Genomic DNA, 10,000 nt, shown 5'->3' on the forward strand with positions numbered 1-10,000 from the left:
AGGGCAGCGAAGCACGCGCATAGTATTGTATTCGTCCTCGGCATCCCCATGTTTTTGGTCAGTTGTCATTCAAATAGCGTCAATTATGCCAACTTGTATGGCGTTTGGTTGTGCCAATACTTCTGGCAAGTGTCCAAAATGCATATCATTCCACAGGATTCCGTCAAATAAAGAGAAATCAAGTCGCTGGCTGATGGCTCTTCGAAGGGAGGATAGCAACATCAAAACCTTTCAACTTACGACGCAAACCGATGTCTGTTCAGACGATTTCTTGCCAACAGATTTAAAAGATGACATTAGGAGCAGTTTATTAGTTATGGCTATGAAATTTATATAATATGTTTTGGGAACTTAATTTCCCTCTGAACAGACCACGGTACCGACGAAGATAGGGCGGCTATCAACCGCTATCTATACTATGGTGCCTCCACTTGTATGCATTTGAATGGAAATTTAGTCTAGTTAATCGCCATGTGAGTGGTGTGATGGGGTGAACGGCAATTTTCTAAACGTGTGTGTATGTGTCCATGAATTGATGAGGGCCTTCACTTAGTCTTTTTTAACTAGTTTAATTAATGGGATTTTAGAATTTAGGGCTGTATGCCTAACTAGGCCTCCTTCAGGCTACTTCTGTATTTACCATGTCAATCATATATTTTCAGGTGACAAATACAAACCAAAAAGGATATTATCTGAAGATGCTTTGCTCTCTCTTTTTGTTTTTACAAAAAAAAAAAAAAAAAAAAAAAAAAAAAAAAAAACTGAAAGAAATGTCTCTAGAGAGTGTTTGTTGCGCAATGATAAAAATATGGTAGGTACCAAATTCCTAAATTATTTAAACCCATTATGTAATGTAAAGAATTTGATAAAATATTCAATTTTGGGAAATTCAGTAGGCCATTTTTATTGTGTAGACAGCACACCTGGCGGAATAGTTCCGCCTATCTGAGCCTACCGCGACATGACGTCACGCATAACAGATGAGCCACACATAAATGGCTGCGCCCATAGTGCAATAGAAAATTAGTTGTAAAACATAAGAAAACGCCCCTTTCAAAAAAAGAATTTTCACCAGGGGTACTTAAATGAACAGCTAAAATGCAACCAGAAGTTCCCCTTTAAAAGGCGACCCAAAATATTTTCCTGTTTCTGTTTTATATCTATCCTATTCCTAGTGACTTCTTTGAGAGATATTGATCTATAAGATGCGTAGGATTCCAGCATATAAATACCGATTGCCTTTTACAATGCCATATTTCCAAACATTTCTTCTTGCTGTAAACGTCACTGTGAAAACATTTTTCTTGCTCAAATACACTTTGTTTAAAAAATTGACAGCTCAATGTCGAACAACTGCGCAATTTCTGGCTGCTTTAACTCGAAAAGAAAAGTCAAGTTTATAGAATTACACATACGTTTCTTTCGTTTGCCGAGAAATAAAGTTTAAGAGATGTCTGGATACAGCCATGTCGACGGTTGATAAACTTAACTCCCAGATCAAATGCATTTTTTCATGATTTAGGCGTCCTGTAACCTTCGTGTCAGGAAAAATTGGGAAATATTAGCGGAATCACTGGAAAAGTCTTTCAAAAATCCGTGCGCAGACAGAGAAGTTTCCATATTTGCAGATGCTCTTCATCTTATCAAGCTCATTAGGAATCATTTTTTTTGATTCCGAGTTCAATTTGCAAGATGGAAGTTTTGTTTCTGATTCTGAAATGTGTCGTCAGAGGAATACAGAATATGAACTTTCTTGTAAGTTGAATGGAAGTCATTTTAACCTATTTTGCCAAGAGAAGCAGCTTGTGAAACTGGTTGTATAGTTGTTATCCGGTGCGACTGTCAGTGCAATTGAATACTTGGGTAACAAGAGGCTCTTTCACAGCAGTAATTGGAAAGAAACTGTTATTTTCATTTATCTCGTCGATAAGTGGTTTGATGTTATGAATTCTTCTTCAGTATTTGCTGACAAAGTATCAAGAAATGCTTTTGGGATAAATTATGAGGAGCAGAAAAATAATTCTACAGTAAAATGTTGATACCATGAAAACCATAAGTTGCAAACTCACGATCTAATTGGTTTCAAAAAGGAATACTTCTATCAAGTAAGTCACTTAATAGAGCTTTATGCAATACTTAATAAATTATAGTGTTAAATCCAAATTTGGAAAGTTTTAAATTTTGCATAAGAAAATATTTAGTGAAATTAATTGAATTTTAGGTCATTCAGCGCTGAAAAAGAAATGGACAGTAAAAGGTTTGAAAGGTGTAACAGGGAGAAAACCTCGCAGTTACGCTATGAACAAAGTGTTAGCAGAGGGTGGAAAGTAAGATGAAGAAAGATGAGGATAATAAAAAAAGGAGTACAGTAAAAAAAAAAAAAAAAAAGGAACGAAAGAGTTTCAGACTAGGACGAAGGCAAAAAGTATTTGTTGGTGAAAGACGTTTCAACGTTAAGTGAAAAAAAACTCACACTGTCTGTAAAGAAGACGATTTTTATGTATCAAATGGGCACTTGTCATTTGCTAATCCAAGTGAACGAGAACTCTAAGGAGAGCTGTGCCTGACTAGCATTTTCTTTAAAAATATTACCAGTGAACTTGAAATTGAAAATGTAGGCATAAGGAATGATTTTTAGAGGAAAACTGAATCTGCCTATTTCGTCAATTTTTGACGTAATAGAAGAAGAGTCGGTTCGCTACATTGCTGGATATATCGTCGTGGAATTTTCATTGAAATATCCTAATTTAGGGGTAGAAGCATCGGAGTACAATGAAGCGGAAAATTCTTTGCTGAGCACAATCAATAGAGGCACCACCTTCTGATTTTTTTTTGTCTCAGATATCTATTATGAGAGAGAGATTTATTGCAGGTCATGGGGAAACTTTACGGGAAGGTAAAGATTGCATAAAGTCGCAAATTTTTTTTATTAGAATTGTCTGAAGTCGATGTTCCCAAAGATGTATTCAGTTTTTTGCCTGAATTTCTGTGTATTTTAGAATAAAATATCTAAATAAAAATACTGTAATTAATAATAAGAAAAAGAATGAGTGTCGAAGCATGAAAAGAGTTTTTGAAACTAATAACCTAATTTTGAAAGGATATCGAGAGTTATTTGTCCTTGTTTTGTTAAATGAATCCAAACAATAATACATAGGATGAAAATGTTTTGCTTTTATCCCTATTTCTGATTAATTTCATGTTCTCTGGCCTTTGATGACTTAGGGCCCGGCGGATCAACTTTGCATTAAAGTGAAAGTTGAAAAAGTCTTAAATGGAGATAAGTTTTAATACAGGAAACGAATTATTGCAAAAACATAAATGACCGCATAAATGCGCGACATTGGCAAAGAAATCTCTATAAAAAAAATAATATAGTGGGAAGGGGCTCACGTGACTACCTACGCGGAAAAGTTCTTATTTTGGTCACAACCTTAGCAGACCCAATCTTCTTTGGATCCTGGTGTCAAGGAAACAGATGTGGCAGAGGCGGCCAAAAATTATGCCATGTCTCTTTGCTTTTATGAAGATGAATTAGATTTCCACTGCAAATATGTGAAGCCGAATAAATTTCGATGTTATCTTTAAATGAACCACTTTTCTTTTTGTTTTATTTCACTTGAGCAAGTTCTTGCAAGGCAAAGCTTTTAATCATAACCGAGATGTTTGACACGGCTGTTGAACAGACTATAGGGACCGAAGGCACACTATAGAGAACCTTAAGTAATGCCTACAGTGCATTGCATGAGGTGCACAGACGGCACTAACCCCCCTACGGAAACATCGCATTTGACTAATGTTTTGGTGACAAATCAATTTTTCGCTTCATTGCTCTCTATCATTACGTTAGGTACGATTGAGAAATTTACGCTGTGACTGAAATTTGAATATTCTTATCCTCTTGCAGCTTCTGGGATCACTTTGGCAGCCTTTTCCGTCCGTGATTATTCAACATAAAAAATATACGGATCTTTCCGAGATAGTGACCCCCAAGGGTTTTAACCCGGTATGTGTCCACCTTTGCGGTATTTTTAGTACAAGCCCGTTGGAGATGACCGTAGAAACATAAGCAAAAGAATATGAATATCGTAAAGATGATGACCCCCTCGAAATATTAGTCCTAGGTGACCCCCGATAACCCTTGGGGGTCACCATCTATAGGAAAGAATCGGAAAATACCTCTATGCATGTGCTAGAAAAGAAATGAACTGGAAAACTACCATACACGTGACGCTTGTGTTATATCAAATTTGACGTTAAAAATCTATATCATCCAATAAAATTGGAAATCAGGTCTTAACAAAGATGACGAGTGTTTTACAAATTCCATTTATTAATGTTACCAAGAAATGAATTAGGAAAATAATTTACTTGTAAATCTTAGCGTTGCCATTAATCTTGACTATGATTAGAGATCCCTGCAGTTTTATTTAAATATCGTTTAAAAATCTCAGAATACTCTTGAAAGAGCCATTATTATTATTATTATTATTATTATTATTATTATTATTATTATTATTATTATTATTATTATTATTTTACGGTGCTGCTGGATACTACTAGCATCACTAGCATCATCAGCATTAACACGATTATTAACCTTATTATCATCATCAACACACACCATGACGTATATTATCATGCGACATACAGCAGAAGGCAAATGCTCCAACTAGGCATTCTTCCGTAAGCCAAAATGCCCATAAAGGAAAAAAAGAATAACCGACAGAAAAAGCTTCGTCAATTACGAATGAAAATAGACTGCAGAAATAAGACAGAAGTCAACAACTAATATCTTAAAATCTCTTTTCTTTTGATTGGCTCTTTGGATGAGACGAAATGCGGACGACAGCTGGCACTCCTCAGTGCCACATGGTTTTTTTTTTTTTAATCGACACGAATCACGCGGCACTGGTAGGGGGATGATGGTTTGTGAAATGTAGGAGAGATTATTGGATGATTTAAACTGAGAGGACTGGGCGGAGGCTGAGGGCAATTATAACCGCGGACTCTTAATAGAATTTCTGGATGGCTGGGGAGGATGAACCATGGATGAACCCGAAGTGGTGGACGGTTCGGTAGACAGATGCTGGGGGCGGGAGGGGGTTGGGAAAAGCGGGAACCAAATGAAAGACTTTCGCTGCCTCGTGACGTATCAGAAGGAGATGATGCTACGGTCAGTTAAGCGGCCGACGAACGTCTTCGACCTATAAAATCTTCGAGTTGCTAAGAGCCATCATCAATCCGCAGCCCATCGTCTAACTGAGAACGTCACTATGGTAAGATTCCAGTGTTTGTGTGTCTTCTTCGGTCTGTTTCTGTCAACAACCAGACGTTATGTCTACTTAGGGCTCCAAGTAAATAACACTTATCTAATTCTTCCCAGTGTTGATGTTTCCGAAGTTACTTTTAATTATTCATGATTTGGTTTTTCGAATTTATTTTCTAAATCATCTTATATTTGTTATTTGAAATTATTCGGGTAGTAACCGTTCAAAATTTCGATGGCATAAGACACCGAAAATCTGTGTTGCCCAGACCCGTTGGAAACAAGAAAGATAAGTGTGAAATAAAGCTACTGTGGCTTCACACTAAAGGATATGATAGATTTGATCCTGAAAGGCATAAGAATATAGGAATCAGGGAACACGTAAGCATAAAAAAAATCGAAACTCAAAGTAGGGCGACTGAGCAGCCACTATACGTGTCCATCACCATTTACTGAACGTCACTGATTTAGACTTGGAGGAATAATAGTTTAAGACTTCCTCAACTCTCGCCCCGCCTCCCTCAACCCCATGGTACCATTTTTTTTTCTCCTACCGGTCCGAAGATAGATAGGATGCCCTCCAGTCGTTCTCTGTAACACAAAAATCAATATTTAAAATATACAAATTACTAAAAGGATGATCGACTACTGCTATGTATCAGCCAGCTTCATGTAGACAAATATTTCATGTGGAGACTATAATGTTATGAGGCACGATTGTATGACAGTCGTTGCCGAGTAGCTCGATGATTCCAAGAAACATTTCAAAGCACAAAAACACAATGGGTGGTTTTATCGAAATTATGTATGGCGGAGAGACTCTTGTTATAAATCAAATCTACGAATACTTCGACATGATAAACATGGCAAAACAACGATGAGCAATTTAAATTAAGCATATATTTTGATACCTGAATGCTATGGAAAATTATCAAGCAGGCATTAACCCATAGGAAAAAAATAAATAAATAAATAAAAACAAAAAAATCTTGGAAAAATTTACAGATCAGAAGCACCACAATATTTAATACGATGGCCTAATTCGACAGAAAGTACGAATGGCGAAGGAACTATTCGTGAAAAGTAAATTTCAAAAAGTGAAATGTTCAAGAGGAAAAAACTGCAGAAGATCGACACTGCTTTAGCTCAATGTGCGCTGAAAACTGCACGAAACAAGAAACGTCTTTTGAATTATGCCAGTGAAAGTGAACTAGAATCATTTAGGAAATGTTTACAGTTATCAAAGACAATGATTCTAATTATTCTATTTACCTTTGCGACAGCCAGCATCTCTTGTTAAAGCTAATCTTTTAGTGGCAAATGATTGTAAAAATGATCCTATTTTGAACGGTTATTGAATAACACGATTATAATGAAAAGAGTAAGTTGACAAATTACGAAATTATTGCTTATATAGAGAGGGAATGATAACTGCTAATGGGGTCGTTTGGCTGCTCAAATCCAGAGATTTAAATGAGGACACAAACAGGTTGCCTTTAGGCATGGGAACCAGCTGGCATAAGGCTACCTTAGTGGAAACCAAGCACCTAAGTGACAAACATATTAACAATTGATTTGTAGCTTAAGTAATAAACCCGTGTCAGTGGATAATGCCCATGTTAGTTAAACATTTTGACTGGGCGCGGAGTAGGTAGAGAATGGTATAGCAGGAGTTTGGGTTTTCTTCAACAAACACCCTCCCCCACCTCCCATCCCTCCCTCCCCACCTTCCCCGACCCATAAAAGATGAAAAGTAAGACACTGAATAAATAGAGGCTCTATTAAAAAGAAAAGCAGAACCAAACAGGAAAGTCTTTTAGAAATGGAATTTATCATTGCATTATCACAAGGTTGTGAAACGACTGAGAAAGTGATATCTGAAAAGCCGCAGGAAAAGAGAGATGAAACATTTCTTACAATATTTTCTTTCCGTTCTTTTCCAGAAGGTAGTGATATTCTCGCTGGGCGCCGCCTTATTCCTGACATCCATTCAGGCCCTTCCAGAAGCTGCCCTTCTCGGTGGCTCAGGTGGAGGACATCACCATGATCATGGAGAACATAGTAATGGAGGAGGAGGAGGAGAACACTACCTAGCTGATGGAGGTAATGGAGGGGGAGGGGGAGGAGGAGGAGCAAAAGGTAGATATTCAGCTACTAGCAGCAATGTTAGGGAAGGAGGAACTGGAGGAGGGGGGAGAGGTGGAGATGGAGGAGAATATATAGCTGATGGAAGTAGCGAAGGAGGGGAAGGAGTAGGTCGAGGAACAGGAGGATATTCATCTGCTGGCAGCAATGGATGGGGAGGAGGAGGAGAAGGAGGAGGAGGAGAAAAAGGAAAAGATGGATATTCATCTACTGGCGTCAATGAAGGGGTAAGAGGAGGAGGAGGAATAGTGGGGGGAGGAGGATACATAGGTAATGGAGGCAATGGAGTAGGAGGTGGATATGGAGCTAATGGAGGGGGAGGAGGAGGAGGTGGTGGAAGATATGCAGCCAATGGAATTCATGGAAGCGGAGGCTACATCGCTGCTGGTAATGGAGACGTTGGGGGAGGAAACGTTGCTTCAGCAAGTGGAGGAGGAGACAACGATAACAGTGGAAAAACTGGAGCAGGAAGAAATGGAGGGAGTTCAGCTGACTCCTTAGGAGCTAAAGCATTTATAAACTTTAACCTCTTGTACCCACAAAAAGGTAGTGGTGGGGCGGAGGAAGGGTCAAATAATGGAGGAGGCGGAGGAGGAGGAGGAAGGGGTGGGGGTGAGAGTGGGGTTAGCAAAGGAGAGGGAGGAGAATACAATAACAGGGAAGGAGATTCCAGTAAAGGAGACATAGGGTCCAGCAACAGTGGAAGCGGAAATACTGGATGGGGACAAAAGATTGACTCAGAGGAAAGCGAAAGAAACGGAGGATCTGCAGGGAGCCCAAACATTGGAGGAGGAAATGTGGAAGGATATCAAGTAGGTGGAGGAACGTTCAGCAATAATGGAGGGAGCGGGGATCATGGTGGAGGAGGAGGAAAATCGGTTAATGAAGGAGGTAAAGGAAATGGAGGTGTGTACAGTGATGTAGGGGCAGGAACTAGTCATGATGGGAGATATAGTGGTGGGGGAGGAGGATCTGGAGGAGGATCCAGTCATGGAGGAAGTAGGGGAAGGTATGGTGGTGGTGGTGGTGGTGGTGGAGGAGTAGTTGGTAGTGGAGCAGGAGGATACAGTGTTGGTGAAGGAGCCCCCAGCAATGGAGGAGGTGGATACAATGGAGCGGATGAAGGGTCTCATGGAGGAGGAAGTGGGGGAAGATATAATGGTAATGGAGGAGCATCTGGTAATGAGGGAACTGGAGGAAGATATAATAGTAATGGAGAAACATCTGGTAATGAGGGAGCTGGAAGATATAATGGTGATGGAGGAGCATCTGGTAATGAGGGAACTGGAGGAAGATATAATGATAATGGAGGAGCATCTGGTAATGAGGGAGTTGGGGGCTATAAAGGTGATGGAGGGGGACCCAATCATGCAGAAGGTGGAACTGGGGGAGGATACAATGACTGGAGAGATGATCCTTACAGTGGAGTAGGTGGATACATTGGAGGGGGTGGAAGTTCCAGTAATGGAGGGGGTGGAGGAGGAAACAGTGTTGCTGGAGGAGGAGGAATCAGAAGTGGGTCCAGTAACACAGCAGAGGAAGCATCAGGAAGATATGGTGTAAGGGAGGAGGGAGCTAATGATGGGAGAGGTGGAGACAGCGGGGACAGAGGTTATAACAACGGTGGAGGAGGGCCAGGTCATGAAGGCGTGCCAAGTGATAGGGGAAATAGATATGGAGGTGGATCCAGTAGTGGAGGAGAAGGAAAAGTTGTGGGAGGCAATGAGGGAGTAGGAGGGGGTGAATACGATAAGGAAAGGGTAAATAATGGTGAAAGCTCTTGGGAAAGTTTCATTAGGAGAGAAGGTTCGGGGGGATATAATGGAGGAGGAGGAAGTATTGTTGAGGGCAGAGAGAAGTGGTGAACACTGTGCATGTTGAGGCTAAGGAGACGCGGTTTGAAGACACATTCACTCACACCGTGACTGGCGCATGACGAGCAACTTAGCCTACCAAGGGCCGAGGGAGTAGTTGAAGACTGGAAGGGTGTAACGTCCATTGCAAACCTCGCAGAGAGAGCCGTCGTCAAGAAACTGTATATAGATCTATTTAATGTCCATGAATGGTACTGCTATGAATGATTATTTATTTTTGCTTATGCAAATAGATTTTATATAAAACTTGTCTATTATTTCTTCCTGAAGTATCTCATAAAGAGTATGCCTTGGTGCATATGCTTAAAAATGGAGCCAAAGGAATGCTTCGAATAATCTGAAAACTTTCCTAACCCTATTTCGGTAAAAGAATACCAGTTGCAGTAGTTAGTCTGATCTATGGCAAACGAAAAAGTGTAAGACTGATCGTCAGTGCGATTACCTGACAGTGAGACTGTACCTGGCTCCTGGGTTAATCAGGTTTGAATATCACTGTTGGCCCACAAGACGTCAGATGCAAACTGGAGATACGGGATGGTGTCTTTGATATTATTTGTATTTTTACCGAATGGCAATGGTGATGGGAAAAAAAATGTCATTCTGTGGGAAACTGTGATCAATACTAATTTTGCATTTCTTTCTCTTTCTAGACAGCCTGTAGATTATAACAAATCTCGTACATATGATAACAGTTTTAAGAAACTGGAAAATA

General features: G+C 39.8%; 1 protein-coding gene across 1 annotated transcript; it reads left to right on the forward strand.

Annotated features, from left to right (window-relative positions):
- The first annotated feature begins 5,190 nt into the window (after positions 1-5,190).
- On the forward strand, positions 5,191-9,487 carry LOC135208916 (uncharacterized). The gene is made up of 2 exons (XM_064241479.1): positions 5,191-5,279; positions 7,213-9,487. Exons 1-2 carry the CDS (start codon positions 5,277-5,279, stop codon positions 9,277-9,279), a joined length of 2,070 nt encoding a protein of 689 aa, XP_064097549.1. The 5' UTR covers positions 5,191-5,276; the 3' UTR covers positions 9,280-9,487.
- The last annotated feature ends 513 nt before the right edge of the window (positions 9,488-10,000 follow it).

This window comes from Macrobrachium nipponense, chromosome 37, assembly GCF_015104395.2.
Source record: "Macrobrachium nipponense isolate FS-2020 chromosome 37, ASM1510439v2, whole genome shotgun sequence".
Classification (NCBI taxonomy): Eukaryota; Metazoa; Arthropoda; class Malacostraca; order Decapoda; family Palaemonidae; genus Macrobrachium; species Macrobrachium nipponense.